This window comes from Panulirus ornatus, chromosome 57 (assembly GCF_036320965.1).
Source record: "Panulirus ornatus isolate Po-2019 chromosome 57, ASM3632096v1, whole genome shotgun sequence".
Taxonomy (NCBI): Eukaryota; Metazoa; Arthropoda; class Malacostraca; order Decapoda; family Palinuridae; genus Panulirus; species Panulirus ornatus.
The window spans coordinates 20,484,559-20,506,597 of NC_092280.1; the positions used below are offsets into that span (position 1 = coordinate 20,484,559).

Here is a 22,039-nt window from a genome sequence, read left to right on the forward strand (position 1 = left end):
TGGAAGCGGAAGTGGATCATAGGGTGGGGGAGGGGGCGAAAATTTTGGGAGCCTTGAAAAATGCGTGGAAGTCGAGAACATTATCTCGGAAAGCAAAAATGGGTATGTTTGAGGGAATAGTGGTTCCAACAATGTTGTATGGTTGCGAGGCGTGGGCTATGGATAGAGATGTGCGCAGGAGGATGGATGTGCTGGAAATGAGATGTTTGAGGACAATGTGTGGTGTGAGGTGGTTTGATCGAGTAAGTAACGTAAGGGTGAGAGAGATGTGTGGAAATAAAAAGAGCGTGGTTGAGAGAGCAGAAGAGGGTGTTTTGAAATGGTTTGGGCACATGGAGAGAATGAGTGAGGAGAGATTGACTAAGAGGATATATGTGTCGGAGGTGGAGGGAACGAGGAGAAGAGGGAGACCAAATTGGAGGTGGAAAGATGGAGTGAAAAAGATTTTGTGTGATCGGGGCCTGAACATGCAGGAGGGTGAAAGGAGGGCAAGAAATAGAGTGAATTGGAGTCATGTGGTATACAGGGGTTGACGTGCTGTCAGTGGATTGAAGCAAGGCATGTGAAGCATCTGGGGTAAACCATGGAAAGCTGTGTAGGTATGTATATTTGCGTGTGTGGACGAGTGTATGTACATGTGTATGGGGGGGGGGTTGGGCCATTTCTTTCGTCTGTTTCCTTGCGCTACCTCGCAAACGCGGGAGACAGCGACAAAGTATAAAAAAAAAAAAAAAAAAAAATATATATATATATATATATGTGTATGTTCAGGCCCCGATCGCTCAAAATCTTTTCACTCCATCCTTCCACCTCCAATTTGGTCTCCCACTTCTCCTTGTTCCCTCTACCTCTGACATTTATATCCTCTTTGGCCATCTTTCCTCACTCATTCTCTCCATGTAACCAAACCATTTCAGTACACCCTCTTCTGCTGTCTCAACCACACTCATTCTATTACCACACATCTCTCTTACCCTTTCATTACTAACTCAATCAAACCACCTCACACCACATATTGTCCTCAAACATATCATTTCTAACACATTCTCCCTTCCCCACATAACCCTATCTGTAGCCCATCCCTCACAACCATATAACATTGTTGGAACCACTATTCCTTCAAACATACTCATTTTTGCTCTCCAAGATAACATTTTTGCCTTTCACACATTTTTCAAATGCCTATACATGCACTTATACATATCAACATATACAGGTACCCATTTTAATGACCAACCCCTAGGGGTTGATGAACAGCTGGGTTGACTGGATTAACTGCTGCAGTCAGGATTTGAACCTTTTCAGTCAACCTTGGGCTGCCCCTGAATGTGTCATGGTCAGGAACAGTAGCCGCTGTACCATGGGAGTGATGAGTGTGCTGTTTACTCTTTACTACCTCACAGCTCTTACCCAATTATAAGTAAGGAAAACATGAGGAGGTGCAGGACTACAGGACAGTCTGCTTAACAAATATGGTCCTTAGGGTACTGGAAAAGATAATCATAGGGCAAATGGATGACTTTCTACTTATCATGGTTAAAGTAAATTAGATGAAATTTGATTTTTTGAATTTTCTTGCAGATGGAGTTAAGGAAAAAGACAAGCGGCAAATGACAAGTGTTTTAAACAGCGTCTCTCAGGTTAAGGAAAACATCCATCACCTTGCGCGTCACCTTTGGAGTGAAGTGCGAGAAGATTGGCCCTTCTACACTGACAAGGAGAAGGAAGTAGTTAAAAGGTACTTTGTCTCTGATAAGAGGAGACTTGATTGTTTTTTCAATAACTAAACTGATCTACAAAAAGTTTTCTTTAGGAAGCATTGAGGCAATGCAAGGACCTCTATTAGAGTATTAGGGAATACAGTATTATAACCCTATGAGATAAGGAATTCTTGTCACAAGTTGTGCCATAATGAAATAAGATTTTCTTTTTCCAGTAATTTGAACTTTATTTATTGATAATTACCCTTCTAAACAACCAGGCCCCATATGCCTTTCTGTAGTTTCCTTATGCCACTTCACATGCCCTGATTCAGTCCATTGGCAGTGAGTTGTCCTTCGTATACAACATTGTTCCAGCTCACTCTTTCCTATGCACCTTCGTTCATGTTCAGGCCCTGACCACTCAAAATATTTTCACCCCATCCTTCCATCCCCAGTTTGGTCTACCCCTTCTCCTCACCCATTCTCTCTCTATATCAAAACCATTTCAGCACACCCTCTTCAGCTCTCACAACATATACAGCTATGGGATAGCATTAAAGATAATATTTTATTCCCATGGAAGGGTCTGTGGGGCTCGTAGTTTCAGTTCATTATGTATATGACAGCTAGATAATGGACATAAGCCAGTGAGTGCAGTTTCTTTGGCTGTCTTGTGCTACCTAGCTGATATGTGAAACAGTGTAAAAACATAAAAGATATGCACATTAAAAAATGTTTTTTTTATTTTTTCAAATGGTTTCATATGGAAATAATTTTTAAAATAAAGTCTTTAAAGACTCTTCAGGATCATTGTGGAAAAATTTATATTTCTATTCCAATAAGACTGCACTGTATCAAAAAATGTATAAACATGTTTGGTGCTAACATGAAATACCTGAATGAGACCATGGACCCTGAGCATGTTAGAGAGTTTACCAGCCCAATGCCTGGAAAGAGTTAGTATTCAAGTGTCATATTTTCCTGTCTCTGACATGGGAGAAGAATATTTAAAGCCAAGTGGCTTGCCATACCAGAATTACTTGATATTTATCAAGTTCAATCCAGGTTAAAAATTTGATTGAACTATGGTAATCTTGAACTATGGTAATCTGTAGTTAGATAGATTACCATAGATGAATCCAGTTAACAGCTCTATTCCCATAAATTCTTTTCTGTTGTGTGTTTATTGATTTAATACTTCAGTTTTGATTACAGAATGATTTACTTTCAGAATTGTACTGCATCATGACAAAAAACTCCAGTGAGGAAACCAAATATAAATCTAGCATATGTAACCTACAATTAAGAATAGAGAGAAAATTAGATATGCTGTGGAAGTCTTCATACTTCTCTCATACTTGTTCACCATTACCTGCGTTAGCAGGGTGACACAAGTAACAGACAAAGAAAGGCCATATTGTATATTGTCATGTGTAATGCACCAAAACCACAGTCTCTCACCTACAACCAGGCCTCACAGACCTTTCCATTGTTTCCCCAACCGTTTCATATAGCAGTCATGCTCATGAAGGAATAGGAATGAGTAAAAGTAATATGAGAAATGAAAAAATATTGGTGATCTGGGTAGAAGATGAAAATGAAAGACATGCATCTAAGGCCAAGTATTTTATGTGCAGAGGCATTTTCATGTGATTGCCTCAATGACTTTGTTGAATAGTCTTTTTCTGTAGTGGAAGTGAAGAAAGGGGACTTCAGGAGGTGTTGGGGATACATCCTCATTTTCTTGATATACTATTAGGTTCACTACATGAAGATTCAGTGTACAAGAATTTTCCAGGAATGCATGGGCAAAATGTGCATTCTTATAATGTTTGAGTAATTGATAGAACTGAATGAAGACTCAGATCTCTTTGCATGGTTGGCATGTGATGTCAGTAGCTTAGCCTACAATATTTGTTCACTGATTGGGCATGACTTGATGATACCAGTAACCTGGAAGAATTTTGGATGACAGGCATATTTTACATATCAAGAACAAAATGTCCCATCAGTCTGTAGTATTTTTTTGAGGACTTGAAAATAAAGTTAGGCCAATGACAAATGTGGAACTTCGTCTTTGCAGTTATGGCTTCATTTTTAAATCTGGCGTAATGGTTTAGATTTCTGGAATGTAAAAAGTTAAAAGGATGGAGTTGGACAATAGCCGAAATATTTGTTATAGATTGTAGATGCATTGCCTTAATATGAATACTGGTAAAGCAGTATGAAGAAGATAAATAGGAATTGGTTGTTCATTGTAAGTCAATTGAAGGTTGGATTATTACATGTTCTTCCTGTATTATGTACAAGACTTAATTCTTGATTGCTAATTACCGTGATGAAATATTATGAGTTGTTTGTTTTAGGTAAGGGGAGTGGGGGAGGAATGGGATGTATTTAGGGAAGCAGTGATGGCTTGTGCACAAGGTGGGAGGTGGGCAGATTAGAAAGGGTAGTGAGTGGTGGGATGAAGAAGTAAGATTATTAGTGAAAGAGAAGAGAGAGGTGTTTGGATGATTTTTGCAGGGAAGTAGTGCGAATGACTGGGAGATGTATAAAAGAAAGTGGCAGGTCAAGAGAAAGGTGCAAGAGGTGAAAAAGAGGGCAAATGAGAGTTGGGGTGAGAGAGTATCATTAAATTTTAGGGAGAATAAAAAGATGTTTTGGAAGGAGGTAAATACAGTGCGTAAGACGAGAACAAATGGAGACATTGGTGAAGGGGGCTAATTGAGAGTAATAACAAGTAGTGGTGAAGTGAGGAGATGGAGTATTTTGAAGGTTTGCTGAATGTGTTTGATGATAAAGTGGCAGATATAGGGTGTTTTGGTCGAGGTGGTGTGTGAAGTGAAAGAGTCAGGGAGAATGATTTGGTAAACAAAAAAGAGGTAGTGAAAGATTTGCAGAAGATGAAATCTGGCAAGGCAGTGGGTTTAGATGAGATTGCAGTGAAATTTATTAAAAAAGGGGTGACTGTATTGTTGACTGGTTGGTGAGGATATTCAATGTATGTATGGTTTATGGTGAAGTGCTTGAGGATTGGCAGAATGCATGCATAGTGGCATTATACAAATGCAAAGGGAATAAAGGTGAGTGTTCGAATTACAGAGGTATAAGTTTGTTGAGTATTCCTGGGAAATTGTATTGTATGGGAGGGTATTGATTGAGAGGGTCAAGGCATGTGCAGACCATCAGATTGGGGAAGAGCAGAGTGGTTTTAAAAGTGGTAGAGGATGTATGGATCAGGAGTTTGCTTTGAAAGAATGTATATGAGAAATACTTTGAAAAATAGATGGATTTGTATGTAGCATTTATGGATCTGGAGAAGGCATATGATAGAGTTTATAGAGATGCTAGAAGCAGTGAAAAGATTTTATCAAGGATGTAAAGCATGTGTAAGGGTAAGAAGAGAGGAAAGTGATTGGTTCCCATTGAATGTTGGTTTGCAGCAGGAGTGTGTGATGTCTCCATGGTTGTTTGATTTGTTTATGGTTGGGGTTTTTAGGGAGGTGAATGCAAGAGTTTTTGAGAGAGGGGCAAGTATGCAGTCTGTTGTGGATGAGAGGGCTTGGGAAGTGAGTCAGTTGTTGTTCGCTGATGATATAGCACTTAAGGCAGATTTGGGTGAGAAATTGCAGAAGCTGGTGACTGAGTTTGGTAAAGTGTGTGAAAGAAGAAAGCTGAGAGTAAGTGTGAATAGGGGCAGGGTTATTTGGTTCAGTAGGGTTGAGGAACAAGTTGATTGGGAGGTAAGTTTGAATGGAAAAAAACTGAAGGAAGTGAAGTGTTTTAGGTATCTGGGAGTGGATTTAGCAGTGGATGGAACCATGGAAGCGGAAGTGAGTTATGGTGGGGGAGGGTGTGAAGGTTCTGGGAGCATTGAAGAATGTGTGTAAGAAAGCAAAAATGGATATGTTTGAAGGTATAGTGGTTCCAACAATGTTATATGGTTGCAAGGCATGGGCTATAGATAAGGTTGTGCAGAGGAGGATGGATGTGCTGGAAATGAAATGTTTTAGGACAATGTGTGGTGTGAGGTGGTTTGAATGAGTAAGTAATGAAAGGTTAAGAGAGATGTGTGGTAATAAAAAGAGTGTGGTTGCGAGAGCAGAAGAGGGTGTATTGAAATGGTTTGGTCACATGGAGAGAATGAGTGAGGATAGAGTGACAAAGAGGATATATGTGTCAGAGGTGAAGGGAACGAGGAGAAGTGGGAGACCAAATTGGAGGTGGAAGGTTGGAGTGAAAAATATTTTGAGCAATTGGGGCCTGAACATACAGGAGGGTGAAAGGCGCGCAAGGAATAGAGTGAATTGGGGTTGACGTGCTGTCAATGAATTGAACCAGGGTATTTGAAGTGTCTGGGGTAAACCATTGAAAGTTTTGTGGGGCTTGGATGTGGAAAGGGAGCTGTGGTTTCAGTGCATTACACATGACAGCTAGAGACTGAGTGTGAATAAATGTGGCCTTTGTTGTCTATTCCTAGTGCAACCTCGTGCGTGGGGAGGGGGTTGCTATTTCATGTGTGGCTGGTGGTAGTAGGAATGGATGAAGGCAGCAAGTATGAATATGTACATGTGCATATATGTATAGGTATGTATATGTGCGTGTGTGGGCGTTTATGTTTATACATGTGTATGTGAGTGGGTTGGGCCATTCTTTCATCTGTTTCCTTGCACTCCCCCGCTAACATGGGAGACAGCGACTAAGTATTATGAATATAAAGAAAAATTGTTTAGGTCAATATGATGATATGAAATTGAATTTTTTCATTCCAGGATGAAACCACAAAGTTTAACTCCACCTAGTAGCGATAGTGGTCATTCACCAACTTCTGCACTCCCCCTGTCCCCGTCTTCCAGCTTACAAGGTGTCAAACGCCCTCATGAAGAAACACTGGATCCTACTGTCAAAAGGGTCCGGGGACCACGCTGGACAAGTACGAGATCCAGTAAAAGCAACGATTCTAGGTCAGAACCAAATTCTGACACTAATCCAGAAAGTCGTCTGGGTTTCCAACCTGATAACAAGTCAAATTCATGCTCAGAAAGCAAACAGGTGGGCAGTGGGCGACACCACCATCAAAATGAACGACCTTATATCAATGGCACCACAAGTCCAGCACGGAAGCCTTCCACGTCACCCATTAGTCAAAGCTCACCACGGCATCGCCTCAATGGCATCCACTCTCACCACTCCTCAGGAAATCACTCGCCCATTAATGGGGTGACAAATGGCCTCACTAATGGTCATGGTAACCCACACCACAAGATGAATGGGCATATCAAATCAGAACCTTCAACTCCAAATTCATCTCCAGACAGTCATCATGGGGGGGAAGATACAAATCCTGAATACCAAAGGTATGTGCTGTTTGTAACATTTTATTTGATATCTGAACTATTTTTACAGTGAAGTGAATCATAGGGTGGGGGAGGGGGCGAAAATTCTGGGGGCCTTGAAGAATGTGTGGAAGTCGAGAACATTATCTCGGAAAGCAAAAATGGGTATGTTTGAAGGAATAGTGGTTCCAACAATGTTGTATGGTTGCGAGGCGTGGGCTATGGATAGAGTTGTGCGCAGGAGGATGGATGTGCTGGAAATGAGATGTTTGAGGACAATGTGTGGTGTGAGGTGGTTTGATCGAGTGAGTAACGTAAGGGTAAGAGAGATGTGTGGAAATAAAAAGAGCGTGGTTGAGAGAGCAGAAGAGGGTGTTTTGAAGTGGTTTGGGCACATGGAGAGAATGAGTGAGGAAAGATTGACCAAGAGGATATATGTGTCGGAGGTGGAGGAAACGAGGAGAAGAGGGAGACCAAATTGGAGGTGGAAAGATGGAGTGAAAAAGATTTTGTGTGATCGGGGCCTGAACATGCAGGAGGGTGAAAGGAGGGCAAGGAATAGAGTGAATTGGAGCGATGTGGTATACCAGGGTTGACGTGCTGTCAGTGGATTGAATCAGGGCATGTGAAGCGTCTGGGGTAAACCATGGAAAGCTGTGTAGGTATGTATATTTGCGTGTGTGGACGTATGTATATACATGTGTGTGGGGGGGGGGTTGGGCCATTTCTTTCGTCTGTTTCCTTGCGCTACCTCGCAAACGCGGGAGACAGCGACAAAGTATAATAAAATATAAATAAAAAAAATTTTATTCATGATGCTGTCTACATCAACACTTTTGTACATGAGCAGTTGAGCTCCTCTTGTATCCCTGAGCTGAAGAAGGTTTATGCTGCTAGTTGTCGGTTACATGTAAAATGTTTTTGGTTGTAATTGATTTGTGATGGTGTTTTGGTTCTTAGGTTTTTCATGCTTTTGTACATTTATGATAACCCTTTTGTACATTAATGATGGCCCTATTATATTGTGTATACCAAATAGTAAGTCATATACAAACATCACAATTACAACAAAAGTGATGATAGGTGCCTACCACAAGCTCACATTTGTATTACAATGATTAGCATTTTTGGTGATGTTTTTCGTCTTACCTGTAAGAGTCTTGTAGAGAGGTGTGAGTATCCAGTCTTTTGGGAATGAGAGGTCCTGGGAAGTGAGTCATTAGTTGTTCATCGATGACACAGCACTGGTAGCTTATTCAACTGAGGAACAGCTGAAGTTAGTCAGTGAGTTTGAAGAGTGTGTGAAAGAAGGTTGAGAGTAAACGTGAATAAAAGCAGGTTTGAGGGACAATTTAGTTGGGATGTAAGTTTAAATGGAGAAAAATTGGGAGAAGTGAAGAAGAATAGATATTTGGGAGTGGACTTAGCAGCGAATGGAAGTATGGAAGCAGAATGAGTCATAGGGTGGGAGAGGGGGCAAAGGTTCTAGGAGTGATGAAGAATGTGTGGAAAGAGAGAATGTTATCTTGGAGAGCAGAAATGGGTATATTTGAAGGAATAGTAGTTCCAACAATATGTTGTGGCTACAAGGCATGGGAATATAGATTGGGTTGTGCAGATGAGAGTGGATGTGTTGGAAATGAAATGTTTGTGGACAATATGGGGTGTGAGGTCGTATGATCAAGTAAGTAATGAAAGGGTAAGAGAGATGAGTGGAAATAGAAAGAGTGTGGTTGAGAGAGCAGAAAAGGGTGTGTTGAAATGGTTTGGACATATTAAGAGAATGAGTATGTGAGTGTGTGTGTGTTTATACGTACATTGCAGGAAAGACATGGTACATATATACAAGGTTAAGAGATGGGGCAACACATGTGTAAAACTCTCTCCCATACACAAATAGTAATCAGATACCTGCCTACATTCCTCCTGTCGAGATTCATTGGCGAAGATACATCAAAGTTGATAGCTGTACCATGTTTCTGCATGTAGGTCTTATAATTCATGTTGATGTTTTCAGGAACTACACTACTATAGTGTCAGTAGAGCAACGAAGTCGATACAAAGCAGACTTCAATAGACAATATCAGGAGTACCTTGAATTGCACGGGTTTATAAAAGAACGGACACGACCATTCGTTAACCTTGATGAACGCCTCAAGAATGAAACTCTCGGTTCGGATGAATATAATGTAAGTAAGCTTTTCAGAGCTTTTTTTGTAAGTGATTTCCTTGTTTATAGAAAATCTACTGACATCAAGAGTGTTGATGAATTCTTTATTGAGTAGAGACGACAATGTACAACTCTACAAATTTTTAGTCTAACTCTAATTCATTGGTTGAGGACTTTAATTGTCCAGTTAGTGAATATTTAACACATTACTTAAGTACTTTACATTTCCTTCATATTTTGTTACAGCTGTTTTGATAAGTTGAAATCCAGTCTTCACTTTTTATATAATTTTTAAAGTAAGTTTCGATAAAAGCTACGAATACTGTTGTCTCATTTAGTGAAACGCTTATCAAAGGGATTTTATTAATTTTATTTGAGATAAGCCACTGCTTTTTAGGAGATATGAATAACATTTCTCTTTATGTCCTTTGTCATTTTTCAGAAAGGATTTCCCCAATTCTTCGCTGTTCTAGCATTCATAGTTATCGAGTTCTTGTTACTTTATGATGAAAGTTATTGATTCCTGCACCTTCCTGGATAGGACAGCGAGAGTCACTTCCTCCCTTGTTTACCCCTTTGAATTTCCATGTTTATATAAAAAATAACAATCACTATTCACAAGGCCCTGTTTCTGCTGTTCTTCCAAACTCGTATATATCTACAACATCCAGTAGTTTGCTGCTGTGTGTTTTCCTCTGAATTCCTCTGTGTGTATAGGAATTTACATTATTTACCTCTTCTTTCTATTCTTCCCTCTTACTCCCTCAGTATTCCCAAAATACAGTAGCTGGATTCTTTGGTTTTGTATGGTTTATCTCTTTTGTTTCATTCTCATTCTCATAGCCTCTCCTGGCAAAAGCACTCTTTGTATTTAGTAACTTTCCTCCCATGCCAAATATTTTTGCACCTTCCACAAAACATGTCTATCAGCCCTGATTTATTATTTCACCAGACACATAAATGCAACATACAAATGCCTTTCTTTTCCAAGTATTTCTTACTCAGTTTCTTCTTGGTACACACATTCCATTCCATTCCTGAAGATATATTGGTTCTCCCCAGTCAGATGCTCTGTACATTAACATTTATTTTTTCATGATGTTTACTGTGACTCTCCTCTTACTTTGTATGCCACCTCATCCCAAACTCATCATATCTGCCTCCATCCGACACATTTAGCAGTCCTCCGGAATACTCACTTTATATCTTTGTCTCATCTTCAGTGCTTTTTATCACTTCCCTTACTGTTATTCCCTTCTGTTCTTTTGTTCTCACACTATTCACCTACTTCCAAAATAATGCCCCATTTTCTGTGAAGTTCTTTGATATTCTCTCCCCTCTGCCCTCTTTTCCAGCCCCCATATCTTTCTCTTGATTTCTTACTACTTTGTCTTATACTTCTCCCTATTGGTTGCAAGTTTTCCATGTAGATACCATCCATGCACCTTTGTAAATAACATCCATACACCTTTGTTTTCTCTCTCACTAGTGAGTTAAGTTTCTCATTCCCCTGCATACTACTCTTTCTCATGCTCCCACATGCCACACACTTCAACTACGCAGTCAAGCATTTTTTTCTGTACTATCTATCCTCTCGCTAGTTTCATTTACCCTCATCTGTGCTGATCTTCACTTAGTCTCCCTTGGTATCTCAGCACACAGGTGTGTTTTCCCAATTCTCTAACTTTAACCACTTCCACCACACTTATGTCATTTTTGTCCTAATTTACCATGACATTTCACACTTGCATTAACCATGAAATTATCAGACATTTCACATTTTGCCTTTACAGCATACTTCTTCCAACTAAGTGTCATAGGTGGAGGGAACAAGGAGAAGCAGGAGACCAAATTGGAGGTGGAAGGATGGAGTGAAAAAGATTTTGAGCAATCAGCACCTGAACATAAAGGAGGGTGAGAGGTGTGCAAGGAATAGAGTGAATTGGAATGATGTGGTGCACTGGGGTTGACATGCTGTCAGTGGACTGAACCAGGGCATGTGAAGTGTCTGGGATAAATCATGGAAAAGTCTGTGGAGCCTGAATGTGGATAGGGAGCTGTGGTTTGTTCAGGCCCCAATCACTCAAAATCTTTTTCACTCCATCCTTCTGCCTCCAATTTGGTCTCCTGCTCCTCCTTGTTCCCTCCACTTCTGACACATATATCCTCTTTGTCAACCTTTCCTCACTCATTCTCTCCATATTTCCATACCATTTCAACATGCCCTCTGCTCTCTCAACCACATTCTTTTTATTACCAAACGTCTCTCTTACTTACTTGATCAAAACCACCTCACACCACTTATTGTCCTCAAACATTTCACTTCCACATATTTACCCTTCTCTGTACAACCCTATCAATAGCCCATGCCTCGCAACCGTATAATATTGTTGGAACGACTATACCTTCAAACACACCCATCTTTGCTCTCTGAGATAATGTTCTCTCTTTCCGCATGTTCTTCATCGCTCCCAGAACCTTCGCCCCCTTCCTCACCCTGTGACTCACTTCCACTTCCATGGTTCCATTCGCTGCTAAGTCCACTCAGTAATCCTTTAAAATATTCACTCCATCACTACCTGTTATCACTTCCCCCCTTGCCCCCTTCACCAAAGTTCCCATTTGTTCTCTTATCTTTCACACATTGTTTACCTTCCCCAAAAGCATCTTTATATTTTCCCTAAAGTTTAAAGTTGTTGTTTGCCAATGATACAGCACTAGTAGTTGATTCAAGTAAGAAACTGCTGAAGTTGGTGAATGACTTGAGAAAAGTGTGTGAAAGGAGAAAGTTTAGAGTAAATGTGAATAATAGCAAGGTTATGAGGCTCAGTAGGGTTGAGGGACAAGTTAGTTGGGATGCAAGTTTGAATGAAGAAAAATTGGAGGAAGTGAAGTGTTTAACATATCTTGGAGTGGACTTGGCAGCAAATTGAACCATAGAAGAAGAAGTGAGTCATAGGGTGGGGGAGGAGGTGAAGGAAAGAGATAATGTTATCTTGGAGAGCAAAAATAGGTATGTTTCAAGAAATGGTAATTCCAACAAAATTATATGGCTGCAAGGCATGAGATATAGATATGGTTGTAAAGAAGAGGAAGGATGCGTTGGAAATGAAATGTTTGAGAACAATATGTGGTGTGAGGTAGTTTGACCAATTAAGGAAAGAAAGGGTTTGAGAGATGTGTGGTAATAAAAAGTGTGGGGTTGAGAGAGCACAAGAGGGTGTGTTGAAATGGTTTGGACATAAGAAGAGAATGAGTGAGGAAAGGTTGAGTGAGGAAAGGTTGTCTGAGGTGGAGAGGACAAGGAGAAGGATGTGGATAGGGAGCTGTGGTTTCAGTGTATAACACATGACAGCTAGAAACTGAGTGTGAACAAATGTGGCCTTTTTTGTCTGTTTTCCTGGTGCTACCTTGCTGAAGCAGGGGGTAGCGATGCTTTTTCCTTTGGGGCGGGGTGGTGTCAGAAATGGATAAAGGCAAGCAAATATGAATATGTACATGGATATGTATATAAATTTATTTTATTTATTTATTTATTTATTTATTTATTTTTTTTTATACTATTCGCTATTTCCTGCATTAGCAAGGTAGCGTTAAGAACAGAGGACTGAGCCTTTGAGGGAACATCCTCACTTGGCCCCCTTCTCTGTTCCTTCTTTTGGAAAATGGAAAACGAGAGGGGAGGATTTCCAGCCCCCCGCTCCCTTCCCTTTTAGTCGCCTTCTACGACACGCAGGGAATACGTGGGAAGAATTCTTTCTCCCCTATCCCCAGGGATAATTTATTTATATATATATATATATATATATATATATATATATATATATATATATATATATATATATATTATACTTTGTCGCTGTCTCCTACGTTAGCGAGGTAGCGCAAGGAAACAGACGAAAGAATGGCCCAACCCACCCACATACACATGGATATACATACACGTCCACACACGCACATATGCATACCTATACCTCTTAACATATACATATACATACACACAGACATATACATATATACACATATGCATAATTCATTATGTACATGTTCATTATGTTCATGATCATTATCTTGTGGAGGTGAAGGTGAAGATTTGTAGAGGTTTTCAGAAAAGAAGAGAGAATGTTGGGTTGAAGAGAGTGGTTAGAGTAAGTGAGCTTGGGAAGGAGACTTGTGTGAGGAAGTACCAGGAGAGACTGAGTGCAGAATGGAAAAAGGTGAGAACAAAGGAGGTAAGGGGAGTGGGGGAGGAATGGGACGTATTTAGGGAAGAAGTGATGTCTTGCGCAAAAGATGCTTGTGGCATGAGAAGCGTGGGAGGTAGGCAGATTAGAAAGGGTAGTGAGTGGTGGGATGAAGAAGTAAGATTATGAGTGAAAGAGAAGAGAGAGGCATTTGGACAATTTTTGCAGGGAAATAATGCAAATGAGTGGGAGATGTATAAAAGAAATAGGCAGGAGGTCAAGAGAAAGGTGCAAGAGGTGCAAAAGAGGGCAAATGAGAGTTTGGGTGAGAGAGTATCATTAAATTTTAGGGAGAATAAAAAGATGTTTTGGAAGGAGGTAAATAAAGTGCTTAAGACAAGGGAACAAATGGGAACTTCAGTGAAGGGGGCAAATTGGGAGGTGATAACAAGTATTGCTGATGTGAGGAGATGGAGTGAGTATTTTGAAGGTTTGTTGAATGTGTTTGATGATAGAGTGGTAGATATAGGGTGTTTTGGTCGAGGTGGTGTGCAAAGTGAGAGGGTTAGGGAAAATGATTTGGTAAACAGAGAAGAGGTAGTAAAAGCTTTGCGGGAGATGAAAGCCGTCAAGGCAGTGGGTTTGGATGGTATTGCAGTGGAATTTATTTAAAAAGGGGGTGACTGTATTGTTGACTGGTTGGTAAGGTTATTTAATGTATGTATGACTCATGGTGAGGTGCCTGAGGATTGGCAGAATGCTTGCATAGTGCCATTGTACAAAGGCAAAGGGGACAAAGGTGAGTGCTCAAATTACAGAGGTATAAGTTTGTTGAGTATTCCTGGAAAATTATATGGGAGGGTATTGATTGAGAGGGTGAAGGCATGTACAGAGCATCAGATTGGGGAAGAGCAGTGTGGTTTCAGAAGTGGTAGAGGATGTGTGGATCAGGTGTTTGCGTTGAAGAATGTATGTGAGAAATACTTAGAAAAGCAAATGGATTTGTATGTAGCATTTATGGATCTGGAGAAGGCATATGATAGAGTTGATAGAGATGCTCTGTGGAAGGTATTAAGAATATATGGTGTGGGAGGCAAGTCGTTAGAAGCAGTGAAAAGTTTTTATTGAGGATGTAAGGCATGTGTACGTGTAGGAAGAGAGGAAAGTGATTGGTTCTCAGTGAATGTAGGTTTGCGGCAGGGGTGTGTGATGTCTCCATGGTTGTTTAATTTGTTTATGGATGGGGTTGTTAGGGAGGTGAATGCAAGAGTTTTGGAAAGAGGGGCAAGTATGCAGTCTGTTGTGGATGAGAGAGCTTGGGAAGTGAGTCAGTTGTTGTTCGCCACTCCGCCACACATGATATGACAACCCCTCTCCCCGCATGCATGCGAGGTAGAGCTTGGAAAAGACAACAAAGGCCACATTCGTTCACACTCAGTCTCCAGCTGTCATGGATAATGCACCGACAACCACAGCTCCCTTTCCACATCCAGGCCCCACAGAACTTTCCATGGTGATCAAGTATATTCTTAAGAGTCCATGGGGAAAATGAGACGATAAGTTCCGAGGTGCACTTTTGTGTAATAATCACATCATCATGGGACAATCGCATGTTTACCATATGGTGTCCTAGCTACGTCTTTTTGTTGTATATCAACTGACTGTTATATTTTTCTCTTATGTCTCCCCTGATGATGTGATTATTACACAAAAATGCACTTGGGAACTTAAAGTGTTTCTTTTTCCCAGTGGACTCTTAAGAATATATATATGTGTATATGTATATATGTATATATATGTGTATGTATATGTGTTTATGTTACAAATGTGTATATGTAGGTATATATGCGTTTATGGATGTTTATGTATATATAAGTATATATGAGTGGATGGGCCATTCTTCATCTGTTTCATGGTGCTACCTCACTGACACTGGAAACGGCTGTTAAGTATGATAATACGATAATAATATATACTGGGATGTGGGTTGGGGCCTACTAGGAGGGGAGTAAGTTGCCTCTTGCTGATGCCACTGCTTTGATGGTAGATTTGAGAGAGAAACTACAGAAGGTGGCTTGTGATTTTCGAAGAGAATGAAATGCAAGACTTAATGCAGGTTATTAAGTATATCAGTGAGAGAGATTGGGTTTGTTGGAGTTTGAATTTGAAGTCAGTGAACCTGGAGAAAGTGGAGTATTTTATATATCTGGAAGTGGTTATGGCAGGGGATGGAAGCATGAGAGCTTAAGTAAGCCGTAGGATGGGTAAAGGGGGCTAAGGCCCAGTGCAAATGTGTGTGGAGAGAAAGATCACCGTGTGTGATGACGAAGATTGGCATGTTTGATTACAAGGATTAGTTGTGTGGATGGAACGCATGGGCCCAAGATTAAAAAGTATTGAAGAGGATGGATGTGATGTGAGGAAGGTTGATCGAATAAGAAGTGGTAGGGTAAGAGAGAGATATGGTAGTAAGAAGAGTATGTATGAGAAAGGTGAATAGGGATTAGAAATTTGGAGTGTGAGGGAGAAGCTAACTAAAAGGGTATATGTCTGAAATGGTTGGAACAGAGAGAAAGGGGAACCGGGCTGGAGATGGAATGTGCTTTGATTAATGATGGCCTAAACATGCAGGAGGTTGTAAGGTGTGCATGGAATAGAGCAAACTTGAGGGATGTAGTATACAGGGGGCAATGTTTTGTCAGTTCGCTGAGCCAAGGCATGTGAAGCAGTCAGGGGAAACTACAGGGCATCATTGTGGGATAGGGAGACTCTGGTTTCAGTGCTTTGTACTTGATAGCTTCATTGTGGTTGTGAACAAATTAGGTTGTTTGTCTTTTCTTGGTGGTACTTCTTTGTGCTGGTAAAGGTGAACGAGTGTGAAACAAAAGATAAGTGGTAATGATTTATTTCAAGAGCACCAGCACCAAGCATTGGATGATATGTATGTTAATGTCTGTTTATTGGTATTTTTCTATTCCAGTCAATACGTGCCCAAATCCTTAGAGAGTATGAAGCCACCCAACAAGACCATAACTTCCAACAGAAGAAGCAGCGGTATAATTACCTTCATGAAAAGTTAACCCATATCAAGAAGTTGGTGCGAGAGTATGACACTACGCATTCCTAGCACCGGTTATCCACCCTTGCACCGCCACTCTGCCACCCAGCCCACAAGCCCTACAAAGTTCCGAAGGGGGGGAAGGATCTGTAGTGGTTACCAAACTGTGCCTCAGCCTTTATATATGGTGTTACATATGGAGAAAATGAAAGTACTTGCCCTTATAGTCAGGTGAAGGGACTCCAAGTAACTTAAAGCATGAAAGAAGAGGAAGATAATGAATATAAATTTGGAAATATTTCCTAATGGAGGATGAATATAGTAGTTAATGTCAGTAAAATATGGCGTTTGTGACTATTGCAATTGGACCCTTTGACAAGGAGATTCCTCTTGCCCATTATTTTGGAATATTTTTCCCCTACTTTTTTAAAGAAAATGGGTTGGGTGCAGAGAAGCAGATGGCTGTGGCTGGATCGTACGCGGTGTGTGGTGTGTGTTTGCGTGCGCAGTGGTGTGCCAAGAGACGATGACACCCGCCTGTACCTTGGTGTGTTCTCAAGTGCTTTCCCCCGTACTTCCAGCTGTGTTCTCCCTAATCTGTGCTTTGCCCTAGTTGAGTCCCACACATGACAAACAAAAAAAATAAAAAAAAAATTGGTGGTGTTGTGGGTGTAAGTTGTGGTAGTCCTCCTGACCACACACAAACAATAAACTTTAAAGGAGGGGCAACAGACCTAGCCAGTACTAAGATAACTGGCACAATTTATTAAGAGAAGAATCAACAAGGAAAGATTCTTTCAACCCTAATGCCAGACCTGCCAATTATTGTATAAAGTGAACAGTGGATTATGTTAAATATATTGTATAAAGTATAAAAGTATTCTATTTTAGTAGAGTACTCCATCAGCCATGGACAGGGGTAATAAACCCCAACTCCATAGACTTCGTATGAATGTATATTTTATATCATTCCATGAGGAGATCAGGCCCAAGTGTGTGAATAGTACTTCAATATGATTGGTTTTGGAATATGTCAGGTACCAAGTGTCACTATATGTCATACCTGACTTGAGTTGATGTACTTGTGATACCATGTAGTGCTGACTTGGATACCTCTTGGTGTTGTTAGAAATTAGTGATTGATATGTATTGTGCTTGTCAGGGCAAGCGGTGTTGTCTCATAAATGGCAAAGGGTCAGGTTGACTCTAGCCCTTCGCTCAATGGGCCAGGCCTTATGTCCCAAGCTTGGTTATGCCCACCCGACCAATTCTAAGCCCATTTGCCCCCTTTTCTTTGCCCACTTGCCCCTATAATGGTGAAGAGTAAGGAAATCCAATCCCCAAATTGCCTATTCACGCTTCTGACCCTAAGTTTGGAAGTGGTAATTTGACAGGCTTCAGACTAGACTCTTAGACTATGACTGTATGACTGGATGATCTACGGAACTTTTAATTGCAGCCAAAAAGACACTGATTGATATTTAATATCTGAATAGGGGGTAGCATAAGCTATGTGCCACCAAAACACACTTTATCAGTGCTGGAACCTTTAGTGGTATTTGAATCAAATAATATTAGCTTATCATAATAAGGACATACATGATATTTGAGGGATTTATGTAAAGGTCATTTTCATTATTTAAATTGAATTTCATTACTCTGCAACAAGTTAACATCTGTTAACTGTGTCTGATTCAGGTAATAGATGGCTTAGTCATATGTATACAGTATTACTGGGATAAGATATTGATCTGGCATTAAATACTGACTGTCATAATAACTGAGTGTTCAGTATTTCATTTAATGACACAGAACTTTAATGTAGATTATTACATTACAGAGGTTTCGGTTTGACAATCTGTAAGGCATTTCCTGTAGGATATAAATTAATTTAACTTATTTTCAGCATATCAGTGCCTGACAGATGCTATGAAAATTTTATATGAAAATATGTTGCATGTACAGGTGAACCATGGTAGTCTTTTGTATTTTGCCTCAGATTGGCAGTTGATGCCTGTTAGGCTTTGTTAGCTGCATCCATGAGCTTTGTCTGAAATGAGTCTGTGATTTTTTCCATGGTTGTGACCACAACTTAGAAGTAATGTTGTGTTCCACTGCTAAGCTTTAGATCTGCATCAGCAGGCCCTTTGTGGATGCAGTTATGTATGTTTGAATCCTTGGTTTATGCAAGAACATGTGACATTAAGCTCATCTGCAGATGGCTTCAGTATTGTAGCTCCTGCCAATTTTTCCCAGTTATGCAGAAAAAGTTTTCCGATTCATGCATTAACATTACACACATGCACAATGCTTTAGGAATGATTTATTTACACTGACACTTCCAGATGAAAGTTTGTGATTTATGCTTATTTCATGGTTTATTCATTAATGCTCCATTTACAATGTATAGGAAATATTGAAGGAAATAAAGAATGTAATATGTAAGATGAATGAAGATCCCTTCCAGGTAAAATAATCCAGGATTATGGGAACAAAATAAGATCTTATAAAACGGTGCTGAATTATTCAAAGCATTACAAAAAAGCGAGAAAGTGAGGGTAGATGGTTTGAAAGGATATTAAGAAAAAGGAAATTATTATCAGGAAAATACTGATTTTTTTAGATACCCAGTTGCCTCTTCCATCTTAGCAAGATAGTGTCAGGAACAAATGAGTAGGTATTTCATTAGCATGTGTCCACTCTAACAGAAGTGTATGATTTACCAAATCAGAGCCTACCACCTACAGCCAGGCCCCACAGACTGTTTCAGTGTGTATCTTGACAGCTTCAGGTGTTCTGGTTCAACCCAATGACATCATGTTGCCCATCATATATTATGCTGATCCAAGTCATTCTCACCCAAGCACACCTCCCCTCTTGAATGTTCTGGCTCTAGTACCTCTAAGTCTTGTTCGTTCCATTCTTCCATATTCTCAGTCTCCCCATCCCCCTTGCTTTATCCACTCTTGACACATAGACCCTTTTCATTACTTTCGTCTTATCCTCTCCATGCATCCACACCATTTCAACACAGCCTGGTCAGTTTTCTCATTCATCAGGTCTTGACAACAAATCAGTTTTCCACAGGAAACATTTGGCTCAATGCTGATCCTAGGTCTCACAGATATCTTAAAAAGAATAATTCTAGGCTGTATAAAAAAAAAAATCCCAAACATCTGAAAATTTGCCAACATAATACCCATCCTGAGACCTTGCAAACCTTTCATCTCCTGCTCCTCCAACCCCAACTATCAATGTTTTATTCAGTATCCAAACTGATTCTCAACTGAATTTACCAGAGCATTTATAGTCAAAATCACAGCATGGGTTTAGACTCGATCACTCCACTACCACACTGCAAATGGTCCTTACGCAACACATCCTAGTTGCTTTAAATCTACTACAACCTCTATCTCACACCATGTTAGTGGGAATAGATATCTTTAGAGCATTCATCACTGTTTCCTGGCACATACTTACACCAAATATGCTTAACTCCACCCATGCTGGGCATCATATACAACACATACATTAATAGCTTCCCATACATTAACACAGTAGCCATAAAAGATTAAACACCCTCAGAACACGTACTAGTACCAGATATTGTAAAAAAAAAAATTGTGTGGCATTCTGTTTAAACAATAGATTCATTATCCCCAGCCTAAACTGTGCTTCACCTCTCTGGTCATTCACCTTTCCAAAAGCATATATAACTAAGCAGTAAACCACACAATACAGAGCAGTCACAACAGTCACTAGCAGCCAGGTAACCACAAACATTCAACACTTGCACAACTGTCTAGCTATCTATCAATACATCTGATGCCCATTCCCTCTAGGAACTCCCATAAAGGAGGGGGCCATGGCAAAAGGCCGCACTTATCCTTCTCCTTACATGTGTCCCTTACATACACAGTTCCACACATTCTTCCACCATTTCTCTCTCTCCAGTACTCTTCCACTTAGTTTCCCTGTGTCACAGGTGGTCTTCTTCTCACACCAATCCCTATAATCTTAATATTATACACTTTTTTGCAAACTCCTTGTCTTGCATTCTTTCCACATACTCAAACCACCTCGTAGTATTAAGTTTCACCCACTCTTACAGTCCACAAGTCATTCCCTGTGTAATCCCTGACATATCAAATTTCTTATAGACCCCCATATTTCTTTCTTCATTCCATACTCCTTTGAAATCACTCATTTCCACAGCCTGGATTTTTTAACAGATGTTACTCATTTCATGGTGCATAACAAGGCCAATTTTTTTTTTTAAATCATCCCAATACTCCTTTTATAGGGATCCTGTAGCTTCAGTTCTGTGCTACATCCAGCAGCAGGGAAATGATGGAGTCCTTTGTAATGAAACATTCCTTGATGAGAGTGTACTCCTTTTCATCCATTGTCAATAATGCAAGCTTAAAGATGACTTTTCATCCATGGCATAACCTCATGTACGTAGAGTCCAGATATGCATATATGTGTATTCATACATACATGTATGTGTCACTTTTTCATCTTTGTCCTGGAATCACCCATTTCTACTACATTACTAACAGCTACCATAGTAAAGACATTGAACACTTGCTGTCGAACTGCCCTACATTCACCACTCACAGACATACACTCAGCACCCATATACATCTGGTGGATGTGGCTGGCTTCCTGAACACTATAGGGACTGTAGAAGGAAGGAGCTACCAGGGTAGGAAGGTAGGTAGGGGAATATATATATATATATATATATATATATATATATATGTTATCCCTGGGGATAGGAGAGAAAGAATACTTCCCACGTCTTCCCTGCGTGTCGTAGAAGGCGACTAAAAGGGAAGGGAGCGGGGGGCTGGAAATCCTCCCCTCTCATTTTTTTTTTTCCAAAAGAAGGAACAGAGAAGGGGGCCAGGTGAGGATATTCCCTCATCAGTCCTCTGTTCTTAACGCTACCTCGCTAATGTGGGAAATGGCGAATAGTATGAAAGAAAGAAAGATATATATATATATATATATATTCTTTTTTCTTTCTTTCGTACTATTCGCCATTTCCCACATTAGCGAGGTAGTGTTATCAACAGAGGACTGGGCCTTAGAGGGAATATCCTCACCTGGCCCCCTTCTCTGTTCCTTCTTTTGGAAAATTAAAAAAAAAACGAGAGGGGAGGATTTCCAGCCACCCGCTCCCTCCCCTTTTAGTCGCCTTCTACGACACGCAGGGAATACGTGGGAAGTATTCTTTCTCCCCTATCCCCGGGGATAATATATATATATATATATATATATATATATATATATATATATATATATATATATATATTATCCCTGGGGATAGGGGAGAAAGAATACTTCCCACGTATTCCCTGCGTGTCGTAGAAGGCGACTAAAAGGGGAGGGAGCGGGGGGCTGGAAATCCTCCCCCCTCGTGTTTTTTTTTTTTTTTTTTTTTTTTTTTTTTTTTTCAAAAAGAAGGAATAGAGAATTGGGCCAGGTGAGGGTATTCCCTCAAGGCCCAGTCCTCTGTTCTTAACGCTACCTCGCTAATGCGGGAAATGGCGAATAGTTTGAAAGAAAAGAAAAAATAT

The 22,039-nt window shown here is 40.2% G+C and overlaps 1 protein-coding gene across 4 annotated transcripts in view; it reads left to right on the plus strand.

Annotated features, from left to right (window-relative positions):
• Su(Tpl) (Suppressor of Triplolethal) overlaps positions 1 to 22,039 on the plus strand; it is a 406,195-nt gene that overhangs the window by 357,255 nt on the left and 26,901 nt on the right. For 3 of the 4 annotated variants that reach the window (XM_071694569.1, XM_071694572.1, XM_071694571.1), the window contains 4 exons: positions 1,582 to 1,738; positions 6,479 to 7,063; positions 9,060 to 9,231; positions 16,377 to 18,899. In XM_071694569.1, coding sequence (XP_071550670.1) covers positions 1,582 to 1,738; positions 6,479 to 7,063; positions 9,060 to 9,231; positions 16,377 to 16,523 — 1,061 coding nt within the window. In that variant the 3' untranslated portion in view covers positions 16,524 to 18,899. Of the gene's footprint in view, positions 1 to 1,581; positions 1,739 to 6,478; positions 7,064 to 9,059; positions 9,232 to 16,376; positions 18,900 to 22,039 lie in introns of those variants that run through there. The other variant, XM_071694570.1, reaches the window with a different exon arrangement.